At 40.9% G+C, this 24805-nt stretch overlaps 1 protein-coding gene across 2 annotated transcripts in view; it reads left to right on the top strand.

The window, feature by feature from the left end:
• The window catches only part of PRKG1 (protein kinase cGMP-dependent 1), a 1248815-nt gene that overhangs the window by 775884 nt on the left and 448126 nt on the right, over nt 1-24805 (top strand). For both annotated transcript variants that reach the window (XM_027593906.2, XM_027593897.2), the window contains exon 4: nt 6527-6632. In XM_027593906.2, the coding sequence (XP_027449707.1) occupies nt 6527-6632 (106 nt within the window). The remainder of the gene's footprint in view (nt 1-6526; nt 6633-24805) is intronic.

Genomic DNA, 24805 nt, shown 5'->3' with positions numbered 1-24805 from the left:
ACCCAAACAAACAAATGGATAAACAAGCAGAATCAGACCTGTAAGTACAGAGAAAAAATGGACGGTTACCAGAGGGGAGAGGGGCAGAATTGGGGAAAAGGGGGTGAATGGGGAGGGAGGTATAGGCTTCCTGTAATGGAATGAAGTCCTGGGAATGAGGGGTACAACACAGGGAATATCATCACTGATACTGTAATGTCATTAATATGGTAACATGGTAACGACGTGTGAACATAGCATGACCTAGAGAAGTCGAATCACTACGTTGTACACCTGATACTCATGTCACATCATGCACCAGCCATACAAAAAAGTAAAAAGCAAAAAGAAACAGGTGTAATTTTTAGAGTACATTTTTACTTAGTACATCAAATATTTTTAACATGTAACCAGTATATAATTATAAGACATTTTATGTTCTCTTTCCGTACAGTCTTCCAAATTCTGTGTGTAATCGACACAGCACATTTCAATTTCCATTAGCCTTATTTTAAGGACTCCATGACCACATAAAGTTAGTGGCTATCCTATTCGTCAGCCCGTATTCAAAATTATCAAGGGCTAGGGAAATATAAACAAGCTTGCAAAATACTTGGAAATGTCTGAAGAGGGAAAAGAATAAAAATAACTTCGAGCTGAGCCTTGCAGGGATGAATGAGTGTTTTAGGAGACCAGCAGGTAGAGGGTCCCTCTAGTTTCAGGGATCAGCATCAGCTTGAGCAGGGGCCTGGGGCAGATAGGCATTAACGTGAAGGGTGTCGGCAAGCTTGAGGGCGGGGAGACTTGGGAAATGCCACTAGGTCTGCGTATGGAATTTGAACTCTGTCTTGGAAATACCAAATGTCAGTTTCTTTATTGGTGAGTGTCTCAAGGAAAATTAAAAACCAAACAAAACCTGAAACACGTTGAATTTACGAATCTAGCAAAGTAAATCCGTTGATCAACTTTTTGTGCGTTGTGGTAAAATATACATAACCTATAACATACTCTAACCATTTTTAAGTGCAATTCAGTGCCATTAAGGACATTCATATTGTAGTGTAACCCTTACCACCGTCCATCTGAGGGAATTTTGCCTCATCCTGAACTGGAACTGTCCCCATCAAGCACCACCTCCCTATGCCCTGCCCCAGCCTGGTAACCATGATTCTCCTTGCTGTCTCTACGAATCAGATGATTCTAGGTACCTCATGGCAATGGAATCATGCAGTGCTTGTCATTCTGTGTCTGGCTTATTTCACTTAGTAGGACATTTTCAGTGTTCACCCGTGATGTAGCATGTGTCAGATTTTCATTCCTTTCATAAGGCTGAATAATCTTCCATTGTGTATATGGGCCGCATCTCCGATATCCATCCATCCTTTGAAGGATGTTTGGGTTATTTCAACCTTTTGACTATGGTGAATAATGCTGCTCTGAACATTAGTGTACGAATAAATATTCATGTCTCTGTTTTCAGTTACTTGGGGTATATATCTAGACGCAGGATTGTTGGATCCTATGCTAAGTCTATGTGTAATTTTTTTTTTTTTAAGGAACTGCTATACCATTTTCCATGGTGTCTCCAACATTGCCCATTCCCACCAACAATGCACGAGAGTTCTAATGTGTTCACATCTAATGGGTGTGAAGTAGTATCTCATTGAGGTTTTGATTTGCACTTCCCTAACCTTTAATGGTGTTCTACATCTCTCCATGTCGTTATTGGCAAGCACAGGGGCTGTCGACTGGCCTCTCAGGGTAGGAGGAGGGGAGGCAGTTTTTCAAGAGTGAAACTTCAGGGTCTGATGCCACCTCTGGGTAGATAGTGTCAGAATTGAGTTGAATTGTAGAACATCAAACTGGTGTCCTCAGAGTTGTTTGTTGGTGTGGGGGAACTCCCCCAACCCTGCCCCATTGGAATTATTACCAGAACTTTATGTACCTCCTATGGGCCCTGTCTGGAAGTACCATCACGATGGAAATTAAGCCTTTAACTTCTGAATTTGGGGGAGACCTATTCCATCCATAGCACCAGGTGAAGAACCAGGGTTTAGGAGATGGTCTTCTGCAGTGCCTTGAATCAGCCCTTCTCAGCTCTTCCCCACAGGGAGCAGGGGAGACTGGGAGGCCTTAGCTGTGTACTCACAGCCCCCAGATACTTCCCCACTGCTGGTACTCAATCTTCATGGGCTGTTCGATTATGGGAGACGAGGAGATGGCAAGTGTTTCCTGCAAGGGGCCAGATACTATCTGTCAAAACGACTCCATTCCGTCAGAGACAATATGGAAACAAATGGGCTTGGCTGTGTTCTAATCAGATGTTTTATGGGCACTGAATTTGTTTCCTAGAATTCTCATGTGTCAGGAAATATTTTTCTTTTTAAGAATTTCAGCCATTTAAGAATACAAAACCCATTCATGGCTAGCATGCTGTATAAAAACTGACCACGGGCCCGGTCTGGCACGGACCACAGTTTGTTGGCCTCTGTCCTAGATCACAAGGTGCTTAAAGGCAGGAGCTATATGTTTGCTTTCTATCCCTTATATATAGCACCAGTGTTGGCTAGAATAGTATAAAATAAATATGGGCTGAATAAATATTGAGACTGTAAGTGTTGTATACCCACACATGCTTTCTCAGTATTCGTCCAAAATTTGAATTGCACAGCGGGTGGATTCCCCAATAGAATTTAAGCCAAGCCCAGATTTGTGATGAGAGTCTAGCACAGTTTTGCAGCTCCCCCTCTGTAGTATCTTAGTGTCAGGCAAATTCTAGGCCAACTGTGGCCTGTGTTGAAGGTGTTCTTAATGGACTCCTGCACTTAGAGATCTCAGAGGAATGGGAATTGGCCTATTTTCCTCTGAGTTCAATGTGGCCTTTAACTGAAGAAATGATCACTGTTTCAGCAGCGAATTTTAGATACATACTTGAACAAAAGGGAAGCTCCGTTCCCAACACTTCATCTGCCTGATGCCCTTGAGACTTACATGTTCAACTGTAATCATGAAGAAAATCACAGGAACTTTTTTTGTCAAGTGCCTGTTCCCTACAGAGATTAATACACCACTTAAAATCAAAGGTACATGGAAAGATTGTTTTGTTTTCTAATTTTTTCAAATGGTCTGTAAGGTATGGAAGCAGCAGACTTACGCTCCAGCGGGCTGTTGAAGAAGCAAGACGTTAATCACAACTCGAATATGACCACATTCTTGATAACAAGGCGAGGTGAATATTAGTCAGGCTTGCCCACCTGTGAAATGCTGACTTGACCAATAGGTATATTGGCTGAATACAGAAAAGGTTTTGGCATCTCGCCCAAGGTCATGGAAAATTCGCAGTCTCATCAAGCCATGTTCATTATCATGCAAAATATCTGAAACAGTTTTACTTAGAGACATTCCAATAGCCCATGTAAATGGGAATCAGAAGATAAAATGAAATTATTGGATTCTGTGAACTTATTTTTAGAGCTCATTTTTTAATACATGGATTATGAGGCCTGATTAAAATACCTAACTGAATTAATGTAACATTAGAGTCCACCTAGGCTTAATTTTTCCTTAGGTGAACTTTATATACATAAATTATATTAACAGATAGACCCAATGCTTAGCAAATGAAAAGCTAATTTCATGAGTAGGGAGAAGTTATAAGAAATGAGACATGGACTTTTCTCTGGGAGTAACAGACCAACGTACTCGAGGAAACATGATCTAGACATAGCAGACATCGTGAACAATATTGGTAACGTGCTCTAGATAGCGACACAGGGCAGAAACCTGGCTCATCAGGAGGGACCAGGGACAGAGCCTGGCCTCCAAGTGTGAACTCAGACTCAAACTGTTGCAGAAAACTTGGTCACAACACGTGTGTTCACGGGTGAGGGTGTGGGTGTGTCCACACCCACACCCACACACCCCCGACCCTCCTCACTTAACTCCTGAGTGCCATGACCTCTGCTTGGTACTTACTACTCCTTGTTTGAAATTGTGCACGCAGCACATGACCAGAACCATTTTTCTCCATTTCTGTCCTATTTCTGCTCTGCCTTCTGGTTTTTACATAAAGTGTTACTTGGCAGTGGCAGTGTTGGTCTGTTTTCTGCTTGACTAGGGTGCTTTTGAAGCCAATTTATGCCCCTCCTAGATTAGTCTTTATCAGCTATCACTGTGATCCTATCAGTTGGTGTAAGAGCCTATAATAGAAATTTTTATATACTGCTGCTGGGAGGATGCTGGTGAAGTCTGTCTGCAGGGCAGAGCCGTCGCATGCATGCATGCTTGAGCTCCCTTAAATCTGCTTCTAACTGGACCTTCGAGGTACAGTGCAAGATGTATATATTTGATAGTACAACTATTTGCATTGCCCCTATGTTTAAAGTAAAATTGGTGTATCCTAATTTATCCTTTGGAGGAGGACTTTGTGTGCTGGAAATACCTAGGAACAGTTAAGAATGATGATGAATATAGAATTGGTTTTTTTTTTTTTTTCTTGTAAGCATTCAAACACTTTTCATGTATCTGTGGTATATTCTTAAATTCTGGTTCTTCCCTTTGTTTTAAGATCTCTAGCAGCCTTCTGTTGTTCATCACATGAATCCCTGCTTCCTATATCTGGTTTCCAGGTTCCCCTGCAGCAACTCGCTCTCAGATTATGGAGCAACCCCAGGGCACCTGGGTGGCTCAGTGGGTAAAACGTCTGCCTTCGGCTCAGGTCATGATCTCAGGGTCCTGGGATCGAGCCCTGCATTGGGCTCCCTGCTCCGCGGGGAGTCTGCTTCTCCCTCTTCCTCTGCCTGCCGCTCCTCCTGCTTGTGTAGGTGTTCTCTCTCTCTCTCTCTCTCTCTCTCTCTCTCTCTCAAATAAATTAAAAGAAAATACGGAGCGACCCGCAGAGTCTCCCCCTTTTCAGTTTGTGGTATCCCTGCCTGGGCTCCCCAGACCTGCTCTTGTGCTCTTCTCTCTCTCTCTCTCTCTCTCTCTCTCTCTCTCTCTCTCTCTCTCCCTCTCCTCCCCCCCCCCTCCCCAGCTCAGCTCCTGTCATTTCTAAAAGACTCCTGGTGAATCCTAAATTGGCACTCCTTCGTGGTCATGTCATCCAGTCTTAGGGTTTGTCTCAAGTGAACAGGTGTTCTGGAAATGAGCCTGGATTCAGCCAAGAAACTAGAATGTAGCTGGGGTGCGCCTGTGCCAGGAGCTTTGTTTTGGATGATGGTTCATTTTTAAAGGCTGCTTGGCATGGAGCCATGTGCACATCAGCCTTTGATGCTTTGTTCATTTTCTCATTAACTGAGCACCTTTTATTCTCCAATAAAGAGCAGGCTAAGGGAGAAGTCATGTTCTAGTTTCTTAGCTTCAAACAATTCTGCGAGGAAAAATTAGATAAGATTCAAAGTTAGGGCTTTGCTCTAGAACACGGTATTTGCTTTCTCGTCTTTCCCTCCATTGCTCTGTGTTACTCATGGCCCCTCCCTGTGTGTCACACCTGCAGCCTAATACTCTGCCCCTGTCCCCTACCCCCAGATCTCCATCCATTACATTCAGTGGGCTTAGTGAGAGAATTGTCCTCTTCAGTATTTCCATGTTCGGCTCATTAAACTATAAACTGTCCCTCCTCCCTTGTCTGGCTCCAACCCCTGCATCCTTACTTACCTCAGCCTCCACGGGTCTGATCTCCGAATTGGCTTTCTTCATTTGTGGGCTAACTTAAAATATTTTCTATCATGAAAATTTGCAAACATACATAAAAACAGAGAGCATAGTACAGTAAGCGTCTTGAACGCCCAGCACGCAGATTCTGTTATGGAGACTTTCAGTGTGTTCTTTAAAAATCTAAGTTTATCTTCTGTATCGTTCTGTTACCCTATAGCATCTCTTTCCAAAACTTGTGTCTTAATAGATCGAATGGTCTTAGATCAAATGGTGAACTTCTATGGTATTCCATTTCAACACTATTATTGTCAAAGACTGTGTACATGAGAGACTAGAAATTAAAATTCAACAAACACACCTGGTAGAACCTCACAGGACAACTTTGGGCACAGGTTACAATTTGCAAAAATGAGTTTCATGTAGAAATCATTGTGCAATTATTTCTATTATATTAAATTCACCCCAAAGCCTGAAGATTGAGTTTCACCTCTACCTTTTACAATGAAAATGTGATCATTTGAGTCATGAACACCATCCCAGGTAATTACGAGGGAGTGTTATTAATTGTGAATCTTTCTTTCTATGTGATTTTGTTCATGGATAGTCTTGAAAGTACTAAATTTTTTCAGTGTGTACTTAGGCATTCCCATCCCTTAAGGACAGAAGAGCAACAAGAATCTTCCTATTAGGCAATAACACTAGATGGAAAATTATGAACTACATTTTGCCTGTAAGAATACTTGCCTCCTTAACAAAACAGGATAGCACAATGGTATCAAGTGTAAATGAGGGCTCATCATCTCCATAACTCTCCTGAATCCCTCTTCTGCGTGATGTGGTTCACGGTTGAAATTGTTTAATTTTTTTCTTTCTTTCTTTTTTTTTTCTCCAGCTCTTGTAAATGTGAAACTCTGGGCCATTGATCGACAATGTTTTCAAACAATCATGATGAGGACAGGACTCATCAAGCATACCGAGTATATGGAATTTTTAAAAAGGTAGGTTGCTTTATTTTCTTCTTCCGAGGGCGCTCATTGTCTATTCAAACCCTCTTCTTGGACATGCGGCCCAGGGAAGGCCTTTGCCTTCGTCTTAGGCTGAATAGCCTACAGATTTGTGGAAGCACAAGATTTTGGACGGGCTTCTTTCTGTTTCTGGTACCAATTTCCACGATTGGTGAATAAGTCAGAACTTGAGAGTTTCACTGAACATTCTCATGGACGAGTGACGCTCAGAGAAACAAAGGAGAATTTGAACAAAAAGGGTAATGGAGTCCATCCCTAACTATCAGTTAATATGTCTGGGGCACCTCTTCTGATTAAATCCTCTCGTATAAAATTCCATGTTAAAGGTCAGATGACTAAGATGGAAAAGTTCCAAGATGAAGCTCATTATCCTTCAATCCTGAGTTTAATTTCCCAAATTAAATTTGTTTTATGTTTTAGTTCTGAAATATCAAAAGCTTTTCTTGATACCGTATATTATCATAATTCAGTATAGCATGGGAACTGGAATAAGAAAACAGCTTTTCATTTCTGAGGAATATACTGATATTCACTGAAATGCCTTTCTTTGTCTCTAAGCTAACTTTAAAGAAAACGCATTATTTTATCATTTAAAAGAATATTGACTTTTTTCCAAAAAGCAGTTATTTTGGTTTTTTTTTCTTTTGAAAACTGAACCATTCTTAAATAGTGATATACAGATGGTTTGCTAAAGAGGTGGTGTAGTGTCACTTGTCTCATTTTTCAGAGCTAGAATATTAAACTGGCTTTTTCATTTAATATTTTTTTGGTGAAGAAATGGTTTCACTGGAACTAAATCTAAATCCCATTTCATTTCAGTGATACATCATGACAGGTATCTGTTGCATTTTCTTATGCAGTTTTAATAGTCTTTACTTGAGTATTTTATGTAATATATTTCCTGATTCATTCTTTATACATTTTTCATTTCCACACATTTCTTTATATTCCTGCTAAAGGGACAATAAAATTCTAATTTGATATCAAGTAATAATAATATATTAAAATATAACTATCAGTAGGGGGTTGGGATTTTTCTGGAACGTGATTGGATGGAACCCTTAGAAGTAGAAATGTAAGTTTCTGTTTGGAGTTTAGTATAGTTTGCAAGGAAATTACTCAGGTGCCGTGCGTGTGTGGGTGTCTATAGGTCTACGTTTGTGTATGTCAATAAACGTGTTTGTATATATATGTATATGTGTGTGTGTATATATATATATATATATATAGGTATGGGTGTGGGGGAATAGAGAATAGAGGGACCGAGAGAGACTGAAGAAATAAAAACTTAAAAAATGCAAATTCAAAGTGCAAGTTACTGATTTCTTCTGATGCAGCCCTAACAGAGAAAGATCCCAACTGGTAATTGATAAAATCCTCGCCTGTAGGGCAGAGACTGTTCTCTGTCGCACGTACCTAAGCGTTGGGCACTTGGGATGTAGGTTTCAGCTTCCACAGTTTTCTTTTCTCAAGAAAATGGGATAAGTGTCCATGCTGTGTCCCATGACCCACAGAAACCTTTTTAGAGGCACTAGGTGAGGCGATGAAGTCTCACTGTGTTGGTGGTGGTATTCTAATTGAGCACGCATATGCTTTCATTTCTGTTGTATTTTCAGAGCTGCGTACATTGGTTATCTGCTCTGACAGTTCAAACCTGAAGCAATAAAGGTTCGTTGTCCGGAGTGTGGGAACACATCTAGTTGGCCAGTTTAGAGCAGGTGACGTCTAACTGGTAGGATGAGAGGTAGGCGTGGACTGTCGCTTGCCCTCCAGCCACTCTGGAAAGCATCAGGTCCATGTCATTCGTGAAGGCGGCACGGGGACCAGCGTTGCCTGGGGCCAGCTCTCATCTTCCTAAATGATGACTCTGGCTACCTGGGTTCTCTCTAACCCTCCCGTGGCTCCCGGCAGCTCTTGAATTATGCCCAGCCTCATGAGCTGGATGTTCAAAGCTCTCCCACAGCCACCTCCGCCTGCTCTGCCAGCCTGGGGTCTTCTTGCCGCGGGCAAACCCAACAGGTCCCTGGGCCCAGCCGGTCCCTCAGTCCCCGTGCTTTTAGATGACTCACTGCCTCTGTGCCCTCTTCTTTGTTCTTCCCATCAGTGTTCAAATCTTATTTAATTATTTATTTATTTATTATTATTTTTTTTTTAAGATCCAACCAAAAGCCGCCTCTTCCACAGATACTAACCCCATTCCACCAAGAAGTAATATTTCCCTTGCTGGAGCGTCATCTCTACTATATGTCCCAATCTCTTTGTTTTATTATAATACTCCTCTCTCCTTCGCACTCCCAGGTTAACTATACTTAAGTACCATTTATTTTGCAGGGCTGTTAAGAGATGTGTATAATATCCCCAAAGGAAATGATAGATATTATTAAAAACTTAGATGACCAAACTTAATTAAAATTTTCTATCATAACTTAATCGTTTATTTCCCTACCTTTAAAAAAGATTTTGAGAGCACACATGCTCACGAGAGCCAGAGAGAGGGAGAGAGAGCGTGCGAGTACACATGAGCACGAGCAGGGGGGAGAGGGAGCCCGTTGTGGGGCTCAATCCCAAGACCCTGGGATCAGGACCTGAGCTGAAGGCAGATGCCCAACCGACTGAGCCACCCAGGTGCTCCTATTTCCCTATTTTATTAAAAAAAAAATTGGCTTACTGTTCTTTTATGTAAAATTTTAAGTCTTATGTAGTCAAGTCAATCAACTTTCTCCATTATGGCTTCATATATAGAAAGGCTCACTTAATGGTATTATAAAAATATGGACTTAGTACTTTGAAGTTCTCTGGCAACCTGTGTGTTGGGGGGAAGGGGTGTTTTCCTCTAATGTGCTTTTGCTAAATTGTTCATCTCCAGTTTTCTACCATAGATACTCTATACTTTGTATTTCGTTAAGGAGTTAAAGCAATTGTGATACTCAGGAAAGTAATCAGGCTGAAAGAAGAACGATCTCCTGTCACTGCTCATCTCCCCATGCCACTCTTCCTCTTCACTTTTCTAAAAAAGCAGTAGGTTTGGAGGGTGAGAAAAGGGGACACACCAGGCATGCAGATGCACCGCTGCCAGAGTGCAAAGATTTTTCTTGATTGTTGAAGTTGGCTTTTATTTTCATTCCAGTGCAGTTACCTATTTTCTGGCTCTCAGTCATGTGGTTTAGTGCCCTTTTTGCTCTTAAATTCCACAGCAAACTCCGTTTCTACCTCTTTAATTGTATTTAGCCATTTCTCTTTTGTGCCTCTTTGACATTCCCTGATGTAAACACAGATGTTCCTCTGCAAGCATAGTGTAAAAAAAAATAAAAAAATTCAAGGGGCAGTGCTGTGAAGCAGGGCATGGTTGCTCTAGGTCCCATGGCAATTTTGCCCCTTGTGAACATTTCCCTCCCCTCTGGCTACTGGAAAATTCTGTTTTTTAAGATGGATTCCGAAAAATGAACCAAATATCTGCCAGAGTTAATTTGTGTTTCCTTTTTCTGAGCATATTCTCTGCACCGCTCTTGGCACTGGCATCCATCCCAGAGGAGCAGTAGAATGCAGCTCTGTGGCCCCTGGGTGGGCTTGTTGGAACAGGGATGATAACATGACCATGATCGTGAACCTCTTTTTATGTCACTTGCCTTACTGTTAAAGGAGAGACGGGGACCATTTGGACTTCAGGCTACTGAGTCGGTCCTGTTCATCCTCAGAAATAAAAATGGTCTTTATTCACTAAGGGATTTTGGCAAGGCAGGTGGGCTCATGTCCTCTTCCCACACAAAGCCTCCTTATGGCTTCTGACCACCCCTCATAAAGCCTGGATCTTTGAAAGCCCTGCCTTCCAGGGCTGCTTCTGGCCTTCCCGTTGATTCTATCCTTGATTCTCATCATTCTCCCTCTTCTTCCTCATTTTCTTATCGTCTCTGCTGCAGCCCCTGAGGTGGTCTTTCATTGCCCCCACCCCTGTGTGCACCATGGCCCCTGGCAGCTCATCCTGAGACTCCTCGCCCTTTGAATGGACGTATTTCCCAGGGTGATTTGTAGTATGGTGCACAGAGTGTTCCTGGTGGGGCAGGAGAAAACAAATCTGATCTCCCTCAAACTATTACAGATTTCTGATTTCTCCTTTTCTGAGTTGAAAGAGGCATTGATGGTATTAGCCACCAAGTTTCATATTACATGCTCAATAAATGGAATTGTAAAGTTGGGAGGTTTTGAAGGTCTGACTTTTTAGCTCCCATTAGACTCTCCAATCCTAAAGAACTTGGAGGTATTTTTCAATTTTAAAATGACCAGTCATGTGGTTTGGATCTTTAGGCAGAAGGGGTGGGACTTCTCCAGGAATTCCTGATCAGTGGAAGCTAAGTGATATCAAAGTCCAAAGCTGATGGCTTTGATGCCCCTGTGAGGGCCTTGGGGCATCCATGTTCAAGGAGTCAAGGTGAGGAGCGGGCCTTCGTAAAGCTTAGATCTACTAAGGCAGTTCTTCCTTCTGCCACATTTTGATGATGCTATGTAGTTGACTTATTCCTTATTTCCAACGCTGGGGAGTAAGTCCCAAATCTAGTTTGTTCTTCCCTTTTCTTCTCCAACAATAATACTTGCACATACATCTAATAGATCATTGAATAAATATGCTACTTAACATGTGTATCTTTAGGAAGGTGATACCCCCCTCCGAAAAGAAAAAAAATGACTTTGTATTGAAACTTCACTCCATCCTGTTGTTACCAGAATGACCTTCACTATGAGGATAACGTCATTTTGGGTTGGGTCTGTGACTTCTGTCTACAGTCTATACTCAGACCAAAACATCCTGAAACTTCTCTTTCAGTGCTTTACGTGTTGATTGCCTGGTGGTTTTGGCCACCCCTCCCACCAGCAGGGACCTGTGTAATGATGGATCTTCAGCTCTGTGGTCTGATAGGTCAATGAGGATTTAAAAATTAGATTCAGAAGAATCTAAGCTAGGATGTAACTAAATCTCTGCACAGTTTACAGTGATACAACTGAGTCTTGAGCCAAAATAAGCTGACGTTTAGTTACCCAGCTCAGACTAGAACTCAGGTTCTGGATTCCCATTCTGAGAGTTGTGCCATACGTAGACTGAGGCTCCCAGCGTGGGTTCCAATGGAAGCTCCTTGCTGTGGCAAACTTAACAGGGAGTGGGTTAATATTTTCCCCCCTCTTCACAAAGATAACTTAGTTATATAACTAATTTGATAATCATGTAGACTTTTTTCTTATACTCTACATGTTTTTACTTTCAATCTTGGAATAATGAGATTTCTGAAACCCTTGCAAATTTTGCTTTTCTCATCTAATTTGAAACCAAAATAATTTCATTTTCTTATAACTCTATTCAACAGGTTACCTTATTCCTGAGATTTATATTTTATTCTACATCATACTTAAAAAGTATTGTAGGGGAATGTTTGTTTAGAGTTCATGGAGTAGAATATAATGTGGTAAGGGATAGGAGACATCACTCACTTTGCTCACTGAGGCCCAGATTTGTTGAGTTGCCCAAAGTCACACGGAAAATTGATCCTACGATGATCCAGCTCTGTGCGCCCAGGAAAATTGGAAATTCAGCTGTCCTACCATGTCAACTGTCTCCTGTTCAAGATCTCCAGGGTAAAATTGCCTACAATCTTTACTTAAACACCTTTTCTAGTATTTCACAGTTCTTCTGGAATATTTGGGTTTCTGTTAAAAATTTTTTTGTTGAAATATAGTTGACACACATTAGTTTCAGGCTTACAACATAGCGAGTCCACATCTCTCTCCGTTAAGCGACACTCCCCTCAAGCAAAGCTCCCATCTGTCACCATACAATGCTACTACACTATCATGGACTATATTCCCTGTGCTGTAACTTTCATTCCCATGATTTATTCATTCCTCTAGGATATTCTGTAATGCTTCTGCTAAAGTTGTCCTATTCTCCATAGAGAAAGGAGATGCGCACAGCTGTACTTGCCATGTTAATTTTGCACAACAGATGTGGGGTGGGACCTGAAAATTCATGTTTTTCACAATTTCTCAGCTAATGCTCCTGCTGCTAATCTGGGAGCCACTTTTGGAGAATCACCGAGCTAGGACATTAGATGAAGGTAGAATACATATTTCAAATATTTTAAGTGTTTGACTTACTGATGTGAGAAGAGCAGGTTTAAATTTTGGCTTCACCATTTGTAGGTAATGGTCTTCGACAGGTTTCCTTGGTTTCTACCAAGCAAAAAATGGGGGATCCTCCCATTAGGAATTGTAATTAGGAAGTAAGATATAAAATGTTTGAGTAGATGCCAAGCAGTATTCAAAACACTTGATATATTTAATCCTTAAAAATTTATAAAGTAAATGCTAACATAATTTCCATTTTACAGATAAGAAAACTGAGGCTGTAAAGTTCCACAGCTAGTCACGAGTAGAGGCCATAGCTTCAGAGCCAATACTCCTAGACTGTGCCACGTTGGTTCCAGAACTGCAGGCTGCTCTGATATTAGGTCTAGCACATTGTTGCTCTTCTCAACAAACTAGCCTGTACCTTACCCAGAGATTTGAGCAGTTGGTTGACTTTGTCCTTGGTGTACCTGGGATTCCTCTTCATTGTACTTTTCTTTCTTTCTTTTTTTTTTCCTTCTTTTTATTAGAGACAGAAAGAGCACAAGCAGGGGAAGCAGCAGGCCAAGGGAGAAGCAAGCTCCCTGCTGAGCAGGGAGCCTGATGCGGGACTCAATCCCAGGACTCTGGGATCATGACCTGAGCTGAAGGCAGGCGCCCAACTGACTGAGCCACCCAGGCGCCCCTTCATTGTACTTTTCTAATAGTGTCCTTCCCTCAAACCTCAGCAATCTTTTGTTTGCTCTTACCCCTCCACCCACTCAAGGGTATATTCTCAGAAATAAATGCTCCATAATGGCATACGAGCTGTCACTTGGAACAGTGGTGAATAACACTGATGGTGTCCTAGAATTGCTTAGGCTCTGTGGAGGGGCCTTCCGTTGCGTGGAAAGCCACCGCCTGTAGGGAAGCAGGCGCCATCATTTCTCAAATGGGTATTAAATGACCAAGAGCTCAGGATCCTTTTCTCCCAGTGTCAGACGTTCAGCCAGTGGTGGTTCTGTCTTGGGTTCCTTTCTGTCTCCTTCCTGGAGCATCTCAAGTACAGGTAGTGGTCTTTAAGCAAGACCTGGTCTTGGTTATGCTGGGTTCTGCCATCTTTTGAGGGACTGGGCTATTTGGACATTTACTGACCATATCTTTGGTATACTTTAGCCTGAAGAAGTCAAGATACTACTTTGGGGGCATGAGTTATGTAAGGAACAACAATGTAGTCTAATGAACTTGAGATGTTTGTGGAACATCAAAATCATGATCCCGCTTTCCCCAGATTTTTCCTCCTATCAATTACAGGGAGAGATGGTAAAAGAAGGATCCTATGGAAATAGTTTGAGGGATTTTAGACTTTATTTTTGAATTTTAAAGAAGTTACAGACCTATTAAGCTCTTAAGCTCTGAGCTGTAATAGAGCTTTTCTAGAGGACTGTGAAACCTGCATTAGAATTTAGTTTGACATAGCTGGCCCAGTTTTAGTTTGAAGGGAAATACCGCAGGGAATAAACGAGGAGGTGCTCTGTCCCCTCATGTTCATGAGCCTGTTCGGTCCACACTGTGGTAGCAGATCCATTCTCATTAAAGATGACACCGGGGCAGATAAATATAAAAGTGGCCTTTAATTTCACGATGTCATTGAACAATTTGCACAGATGGCTCCATATTGATTCTTTTTAAAAAATGAAGTATAGGGGCTCCTAGGTGGCACAGTCGGTTAAGCGTCTGACTCTTGGTTTTGGCTCAGGTCATGATTTCAGGGTCCTGAGATTGAGCCCCACATCGGGCTCTGCACTCAGCATAGAGTCTGCTTGAGATTCTCCCTGTGTCCCTCCTGCTTATGTACTCTCCCCCCATGCCCCTCTCAAATCCTAAAAAAAAAAAAAAAAAGTGTGATCTTTGATATTTGGGTATTACATATTGATTATAAAAATTTTTTCACATGTCCTATATAGCCAGCTCCCCTTCACATGTGTAAATTCTTTCTAATCCTTACACATAATAGGATACCCGATTGTGGTGGTTGTGGTTAAAATCTCCCCGTGAAGTCAAACACCTACAGATTATCTTGCTCAGTCCTCGGGAAGATGAGGCCTCAGCGGAGGGACTTCTCTTGGTTCTTGTGGAGCCTGGCTTGCCCCTTTGCAGATGGTAGGCTGCCTTTCCACCCCCATGTCCCTAAGGATCATTTCTCAACACTCTGGGGGATACAAAGCTTAAGCAGTGTGACAAAGTTCGGTACTCCTCCAGTTTGTTGTAGTTTTAAACCTTATAAATCCTGGAGCCAGGCTCATTTCATTTCTGAATCTTTCACACTGAGCCTACTTCAGTGCTTCTTAGAGGGAGGCCTTTTCCATACAGAGATGATCTTATAATGACCAGGTTCAGGAGGATGCCACAAGCTACTGGGGAAGTGAAGAAGGTAGGTTTCTGGCATCCCAGCCACCTGGATTTCTCCACTTGATAGAGAAACCTACTTCCCCACAGTTGAAGAGGAATCCAAGAATCTGGCTGGGGATGAGGAAATGCTGTCAAGGGGGCTAAGAAACATCAGGGTGACTTGGACAACGTGTCTTAGTTTGTCATCTGATCCATCCTGGGAAGAGGAGAGAACATCAGTCTGCTTGGAAAAAGCAAGAAGTGGAATGTGCATCACAGGTCCTGTTTTGAGTTGGCTGTGCGTTTTGTTTTGTTTTGGCTTGGAATGAAGTTAGTCATTAATGTATTTACCAATACGCTTTACCAAGATGAACTCCTAAGCTGAGCATTGGGCTTTTGAGCAGTATGGGCATTTCCAAACCAGACTGGCCTGCTTTTCTGCCTCCTGGAGGGTGCAAAGGAAAGGCAAGCCTTCAGAGGGAGCACCTGGCATGATGTTTGGTGCCAGAAATCGGGGCTGAGTCGTGAACACTCCCCCACAGTGAGAATGTTTGCATAGCAGTGGAGGAAATCAGGGAGAAAACATAAACAAGAACAAAATGGCCTGCACCTGCTACTTTACATACATCATCTCACTTGATTCTGATGAGCTCCTTTGAGGGAGCTGGTGTTCTCCCCACTTGATTTGAGGAGGTGACTGGAGTTATGAAAATGAACAACGTCCCCACCATCACCCAGCCAGATTCCAAATCAGGCCCACTCCCAAAGTCCTTGTTCTCATCATCACAAAAGGCCAACTTCCTGCAAAGGGGTAATATCAGAAAAACCAATAGATCAGTATTTAGTGTTTTATTTCTCTAATAGAATGGACACGTCAACTAAAGATCTTATGGAAAATTCATTGCAAGTATAAATAACAGCCCCCAAATTGTTGGAAATGTATTTCTTGACACATTAGAACCATCGCAAAAAGTTGCTCATGGTTGTGTGTGATCATCTGCCCACCTATGAATCTGGAGGTTTAAAACCATTTAAAAATGGAGGAAGATTTTTTTTTTCTTAGAAATCTCCTGATAAGCATGCCATTTTAAAATTTACCTTGTATATATACAGTAAGTGATGGTATGTTTATACTGAAGCCTAGGACAATTCCAACTGAGCAGCATGACTTGAGTTTTCCTATAAAAATATACAGAGACTTTAAAGTGATTCAGTACTTTTCAAGGAGTTAAATAAATTTTATTTTCCTTTGACTGGATAGGTTCCATTGGGTAAACATCGTATTCCATGTTTGGGAAAAACTCCTTAACTGCTCTGGTCTGTTGTGCAAACACAGACACATCAAAGTTGCCTTCAAGGAAGGATTTGTTTTACTTTTCTTTTTGAGAGAAATCAAATCCACAAGTGGCTCTAACACAAATATGGCCAAGATTTAGTGCAATAAAAGAAAACTATTATAATTCAAAAATTTTAATTCCAGAGAATTCTTAATTCTTATATTAATGGTAAAGTTCAGGTACAAACAACATATGCTCAAAATGTTTTTGTTTTTTTTTAATTTAAACCAGTATATTCACTATGTTAAAAATAGTCCTTTCAGACACTTGTCACACTAGGTGAAAATTGTACTAAGTATTTAGTATTAATGATTGAACCATTTGGCAGAATCAAGAATTCTATATATTAGACATGTAGAATTAGCCCAAACCAGGTTTTTTTTTTTTACACATAAAAACTAGCTTTTAAGGTAAATCTGAAAATTGGAGATTTTCTTCTAGAAAATGTTTTTCATTTATTTAGCCCAGCTTAAAGGTATATTGCCTGCCTGATGACGATAGCCCAGCCCATCTTCACCCTGCTGACCCAAGCTCTGATGTGCAGAATCCTAACAGTTAATTAGTGGGGCTTTCCCGCACTAACAGTCTTTTTACTTCAGTGTGATGCTCTCTAATAGAATTTGACAAGAGATAGCCTGTTCTTGTATTGTGTGTTTTTTCTAAGCAAGCTTTTCAGAAGAGCTATTTCTCCTACCACTAACATTTGTTCTCTGTAGCCCCCATTCGTTTTCTCTGACACCTCTGTACATGCCAGACTTCTTTAAATCGTTCTTTTCCATGTAAATTTTACACCAATCTCCTTATACCACACTCTAGCATATCCTACTGTTTTCTTAAAAAATAATCCAAGTAATCAAAGGTTTTTTTCTCAGAAGTCTTAATTGTTGATGAAGAAATAAAGTGAAAATAACTTCCCTTTAGACTAAGTGTCCACTGTATCATAGGTTAGGGCATTGATGTCCTTCTGTAGATTCTATAAGGACTCTTGGGGGAAGCCCTAGCTCACTCCGAAGGTAGCCCACTCCACTGCTTTTAGACTTCTTTGACTTTGCACCTCTATCTTTCTGAAGATTGTCTAGCAGCCTTCATCCTTACATAAGAAGGTTCTTAAATTCAAATTAAGACAGAATTATTCAAAGCAGACTTTGGAGTTAACAGTCGTACGGTAACACTATAGAGTAGACCTGGAGAACTTCAGAACTCTCTGGCTTTTCTTTTTCCTGATCTTTTTGTCTGAGCCGGACTTTTGATGTATCTTCCTCGAGCTGTGGATGTCTGCTCTCCAGAAATCACAGCATCCATAAATCCCTTCAATACTAGCTTTGTCATCAAGTTCCCTACTGTCCATGTTTCTGTCTACCACACGATGTTGATTCACCCACCTGCCTACAGTCCTGTGCTGGTCTCACGTGGCTCATCTCTCGCTGTCACCAACACCTGTGAATTTGGTCTCTGCAGAGGTGACGTTGAGCCAGCTAAAACAGAGGTAGTGTTTTGGGGTGTGGGGAAAGAATGGTATGGTCTAGGGGAGTAAGTGGCCCCATGGCTGAAATGGGATATGGACGAAGGAGCCAGATTTCAAACCAGGCACATGAAGGCAGATCTAGAGTTGATGTGAAGCCAGAAGTCTCTGCTTCAGAGAATCTGAATGGACCACGCTGGGATATCATTTTGGCGAAATGTCTGGAAACGCCAAGAAAAAGCCATAACTTGGGGACACCTGTAGTCAAGAATAAACTCCTAATCATTGAGAATTAAAAGCCTCTTAATCATGGAAATTGAGACGGAGTTTCAAATAGGCTTGGGCTTTCAAATTCTTTTTTTTTTTTTAGACTGTTACTAATAACATGAAGCATATATTTTATTTTTAAAGCTCTAAAAAATGGGAAAAAGAATGGTCATGTCATTTTTGAAAGATGTGGGTTGTCAGCATTTGAGGATTTTACTTCTAGTATTTTTCTATTCATGTGAAACTTTTGCGTAATTTTGCTCATGACGTATACACGGCTTTTAATGTTGTTATTAATGTAACATTACACCCTTCTATGTTATTTAATATTAAGACTTTCTAAACTTTTCCTTGCTGTCTTCTGTAGCAGTGTACCTCTCGACTTCAGTCTAGAGAGCTTAGTTCTGGGATGCCAGGGGATAGCCCAGACGTGGTAAGAAAGGCCATTAGGATGAAGGTCAGCCTCTTCACATACACCTGCTGTGAATGAAGAGCAGGTGCTAATCAGATTATGTTTGGACAGTGGAAAATGGTCCATACCAGGAAAAGATTCTGGAGAGGAGTGAGATGGATTTACAGCTTTAAAAAGGAAGCTTTATGGTTGGTCTTAAAAGCCTATTTTCTACATTAGGTTTTCAGGAGCTTAAAGGTTTCCCCAGATCCTCTGTAGTTTTGATGGGAGAAAAAATTAAGTTGGACACTTCCTAATTTGGGCCTAAGATTCTTTTTTAAAAATGCAGTATATTATATGCACTGTGAAGTGTATGAATCTTAAAAGTACAGATCAACGTATGCTTATAGATCTATATTCTCACATATCCAACACCTAGATCAAGATACATAAGATGTTTCGAGTTGTTTGGAAGGCTCTCCTGTGCCCTTCCCAGTTAATTTCCTCTGCCAAAGAGAACCGTTATTTTAAGTTCTACCATCACAGATTAATTTTGCCTTTTTTCTCCCACTTCATATTGATGGGATCATGCAGTACGTACTCTTCTGAGTCTCGTTTCTTTTGTTCAACGTCATGTCTGGGAGAGGTTCCCCCCACCCTGCCCCTTTTGGTGTGTGTACCTATAGGTCATTCCATTTAATTGGTAAATAGCATTCCATTGTACAAACACATCATAATTTGTCCATTTTAATGAAAACAATCATTGAGATGCTGTTTTTGAGCTTTTATAAATAGAGCTGCTGGAAACATTCTTGACCATTTTTTTGGAGAATGTTGGTCTTCATTTCTCTTCACACACACACACACACACACGTATACATACACACCTTAGAATAAAATTTGATCCATAGAAGAGGATTATTAGAGATAGTGCCATATAATTTTCCATAGTATCTCCCAACCAATTTATACTCCCACCAATGATATGAAAGAAGTTCCAGATCCTCACCAACATTTGGTAATTTTTAAATCTTGTTATCTGGCTAAAACATTTTAATAAAACAGAATATCACATAGTATCCAAATCATTTTGAGTGTGCAACCCATTAACAAAAAATTTTAGCATACTGTCCACTATATACTTATTATTTCATGTAATACAGATTCCTTTATAAATACATGTACAGCTGAACTAAAACATACTGAGAATAAGATTTTTGAAAAGACAAAAATAGAATCAGTAATATTTCCTTCATCAGCTCCATAGAATGTCATACACAGGTCCTGCACAAAGATCTCCACTGTGAGGGATCTTAGCGTCCCGTGGATCGTAATGGAACGCACAACTGCTAAATGGATGACTCTGTTACATAATGCACTGAAGCACAGTGGCCTGTCCCTGTGAGCTCAGTGCCACCAGTTTCTCCTTGTCCAGTTTTGGAGCTTGTCTAAACCACATGAGAGTGTGAAGTTTTCCTAGGTCTAGAATAAAATGTAGAAAGGACTTGGGGTGTTGACTGTGCATCAAACCAGCCTAGCCAGCCGTGCGTCTTCCCTGTGCTTTGCATCAAGTTGCTGCATCCTTCCCAGGGGACGGATGTGCCTGCCTGGAGTCTAGACCACTTTGGGCCCATGATTATTTTGCCTGTGACTTTTGTTGTTGTCATTACTGGGAGTTCTTCTAAACTGGTGGTTCTTAAAGTACAATATGGGTTTTCTTGGGCATCCTTGACAATCTGTAGGGAGATCACTGAGGTCAAAACCATGTTCTTAATAGTATGTCATGTGTGTTTTCATTTTCATTCCCTCATTGGGCACGAGGGAGTCCTCCAGAGGCTAAAATAGCTAATGGAATGTATGCTTGTATATTTTTGTGTTTGACTATCAAATATCATAAATATAGGTGTAACCCAAAAAAACCACAAAAAAATCTTTGTGTTCCTCAATTTTTAGGAGTGTCAAGTGGTCCTGAGAGGAAAGACTTTGAGAACCACTCTCTTAAAACCAGATAAAAGGACAGAAAACCCTAAAAGTTAGACTTTATTAGAAATATCTTTTATAGTACAGCTTATGAAAGTGAACTATGTTCTTGAAGGAGAAAGGCTGCTCCCAGAGCTTCATTAAAAGATTAAATGCGTTTTTCATCCTTAGTAAAGTTATTAAGTGGCTGGTTATTATGGGAAGAAAAAAAATTAAGTTTTTATAGCTCTGCAGTGTGTTTCACATAAAAGTGGGCTTTATGTTTTTCACTGCACCTTCAGGTTAATATTTTTTAAAATTTGGAAACTTTTGAACAGATACTAAATCTTTAGTGATACGTAAATGCTTATTAAAGAAAAACCCAATGGGAATTCATTACACAATAAATTGTATTCATTTCTTCTGTATGACACCAGTCTGACCCTAGCAATGGAATCCCCTTCAAACACAGAGGGATAACCTTGAACTAGCAGCTAATTTCAAACCCAGGCAGCTAATTTTAACATAAGCCATGGAGCTTCCAAATTTTCTCAGTGGAAGGTCACATCTACTGTGTTCTCATCCAATGTGAAATTTGAGTGTACCTCTCTACTCAACAGTATCAACTCTTGACGCTTCTGACACATGTCAGAGAGTCCATCCATGAATTTACTTTATCTGGAAATTGCTGGAAGTTTCCCAAAACAATCGATGTGTGAGATTGCTTAGCCATTTCTTTAGGTCTCCTGAATTCTGCCTTGCAATAGTTAGGGCATTGGTGTGCGATATGTCTGGACAATGTTAGCATTCCATAAAAATGCTTTTAAATATATCTCCTCTAGTTAGTGTAAGGATTGTAGTCCGATAAATCGTTGGTTAGATTATCCAGAACTTTTAGTTCCGTGCAAGGAATTCCCTCTAAGATTCAGTGCTGGGATAATATCTGTCATGTCTCTTGATGAGCATGAATACTTGATTCAGCTATGGAGAACTACATTTCGTTATTGCCTCAGTTGAAGGAAATGTAGTTCTACCTGTAATGAGCAATCACATTAACTTTAATGCCAGGAGTCCTGCATGTATTTTTTTCCCCCCTCTGAAAAATTAATTGTGATATGTTACGTTTTCTTTTAGTTTTCTGTTATGGTATTATAAAGTGTCCTCTGTCTCGTGTGGGTATAGGCATGGCATAAATCAAATGCATAAGCGTTTGTATCAGTAGATTAATGCCTAATTAATGGAAGACAAGATGTCCGGTGTTCAGAATTATCGTCTGAGTAGCAGTTATAATTTGGAAAGAAGACCTTCTTCGGTCCTTAGAGCTTTAATCGGTATAGTCAACATGATTTCCCCTTATAATAAGAGTTTTCAGGCTCTCCTTTCCATTCCAACCCACAAAAGATGGCTGACTTTGATGCTGAAGAATAGGTCACTGTGGCATGACCTCCATTATTAGTGCCCTAAATGGGTAAGTCTGCCAGAAGTGGGACACAACTCCACGTTTTCTGCACAGAGTAGAAATTAATTAGGCAAATTACATACAGACCAACTAAGGGGTTTTAGATTTTAGAAATCACGGAGTCCCCACCCGCATGATTTTTGCCAGATTCCGGTTCTTCTAAGCTCTTGTTCCCTCTGTGCTTGATCTTTGAGAATCAGAGAAGTAATGAGACAGGACCAAAGAGACCACACTGTAAGAAGAAAACAAACGTTTTGAGCAGAACAAAAAGTGCACTAGGTGGTCTAACCGGAAAGGAATATCAGGTTGAATCTGATAGGGGACTTTTGCAGTGGGACCTGAAATAAGAACATTCCAGGTGAAGAGAGAGCCTACGCAAAAGAACAGACGAGAAAATGCAGTCAGCTGATGATGCCTTCATTATGCTAGCCCACGGTCTGCTCTGCCAGTGTCCCCTGTCCGCAGTGGCTGCCTGACACATTTGTCGCCAGCCTACCAGGTTCCTGCTCTAAAGCTCTGCCCTGGAAATTGCAAAGTGAGGATTCTGACCTCAGTTTTGTAAGTAAGGGAAAGATAGGAAAAGTTTTTGAGCAGGCATCAGGGTTCTAGCTATGCATTTCTAGAACTGGTCTACCAGGGGTGCGTAGGAAGGGATTGGCCTGTGGGGAAATAGACAATCGTGAGAATGGTCTGTCATCAAGGCTCAAAACTGTTCCCTCCCTGAAACCTCAAGGTTGAAGGCCCCGAGTCTGACCTTCATTTGTGATTTCTCAGCAGCTGGACAAAGGATGAGAAATGCAGAAGAGGAAGCAGGTGGGTTCTACAAACACAGGACAGGAAGCCTGATGCTCCTTCAAGGGTGCAGTTCTAGAACAGTGGGTAAAGAACTGGCAACAGGCGAAGCCGTGTTTTTAGGAACCCTCATGAGTTGTCTGTGTCATCATCTCTGTCTTGGATGGGTTTACCAGGCTAGTAGATTGAGATACTCAACAGACGCCATGGCTTAGATTGTGGTCTGTGACATTGTAGATCAGATAGAACGATCTGAGCATAATCCAATATGAGCATCCAATATGAGCATAATCCCATGGCACATCACTCTAAATGCAGCTTTTAAAAACTCCAACAAAAGAGATGAAGGGCTTCATACAATAAGCCAATTTAACTTTGCCTGGAACCCACTTTGTGTGTAAATTCTTGAGATTCTGTTTTCATAGACGGCAAAAGAAAAATCAATTAACTGCTCCCTTTGGGAACCAAGAATCTTTCAATTAAATGTACCTAGTCCTATAGCTGTTTGTGGAAGTGCTGTTGAGGGTTAAGCCCACAACAAAGTCTCAATGTGAGTAGAATTTACTTAAGCACTTAGGCCTTCAAAATGGCTGAAACCTGAGGCCCATTATGTGGTCCCATCAGCTGGGTGAGTTCCCAGGTCTTTCTCATTTGGAGGAAGGGCATTGGATAAACCAGATTGTCCATTGGTGGTTTCTCTGTCACTGGGAAAGGGGTTCTTTCTAGAAAGATGGAACCATGAGCCGGGGTCCTTGCTTCCCAGAAACAATATAGAGGAAGAAAGGCGGTATTCTCTTTGTAGTCCCCACTTGTTAATCATCAAAAGGAGAGACATGGGATGGTTTGAGAAGTCCCTTTCATCTTAAGTATAGCAAAATGGACTGGATGAGAAAGAATTTTATCCTTTTGTTGCCTGTAGGAGATTAATTGAATAAACTTGCGGTAAGAAGTTTAGTTTCCCCTGAGGAAAAAAACAACGCTTGACAGCAGTGGTGCTGAGAGAGAGTGTCTGTGTTGTGCAGTCCATTAGCACTAAGGGAAATAATTAGTGTTTCAGCGATGACTGATGAATTGTTTTAACTTGTTTATAAACATTAAGGCTACATCCACAAAGCAGTGTTTCCTAAAATATTCAGGGCAGAGAAATAGGACAAACCCTGTGCTTGTTGATTATGTCAGCTTTCAGCTATTGGCCCTAATGATTCAATTTCCTTGATTCTATACAACATTTCCATCATCCTCACCAACTGACCGAAGCCGCCTACAAATAAACAAAAATTATGAAAAATCCTCACAAGATTAAAGGTCACTCATTTCTGCAGTGTTTAGCTAACTTTCAGTCACAAAGAGAATTTAACTGAGTATGCCCAACTGTTAGAAACCTCAATCATGGCTAAATATCAATAACCTGTGTAAGGAAGGACCCCTGGACACCAGATGGTTCTTTGAAACCTGCGGTCGGTATTTGAGGATCCTTCCATGGAGAAAGGATAATACTATTGCTAGAAATAATGACTTACTAAATTCCAACTTGGGCTTATTAACTCCTGGGCTTAGATGTAGCTCATCAGTGTGCAACAGTGGCCGCTATGTCTAGAGAATGGAAATTGAAAACCCTGTTTGGACACATACAGGGAGATCACGATGGTTCTGCACAAGTGATTAATTATGTTCGAAAAGAAAAATATATCCCTTTACCTTTCACTGTCTTACTGCCTTCTCACTTGGAAAAGTGTTATCCTGTAGAATAAGAAACTGATTCTGACTCAGGGTATATGTGAACATTGCTTTTTATATTTTCTTCCTGATTTCTGGAATAGTGAAGAAAGCTAGAATCAAACGATCACATCTAATCAGACCACAAACACCCAGAAAATTAGAGGTTTTCTCCGGATACCTGAGAAGCTTTTTGTTCGGATGAGAGCTTGTAAAATGATGGTAACGTTGGGTGTTGAGGCTGTGGGCTACCACTTCTCAGTATCTGAAGAATATACCTGA

This window comes from Zalophus californianus, chromosome 15 (genome assembly GCF_009762305.2).
Source record: "Zalophus californianus isolate mZalCal1 chromosome 15, mZalCal1.pri.v2, whole genome shotgun sequence".
NCBI classification, from domain to species: Eukaryota; Metazoa; Chordata; class Mammalia; order Carnivora; family Otariidae; genus Zalophus; species Zalophus californianus.
Note: the sequence above shows the minus strand (reverse complement) of the source record. Positions and strands in the feature narration are given on the sequence as shown.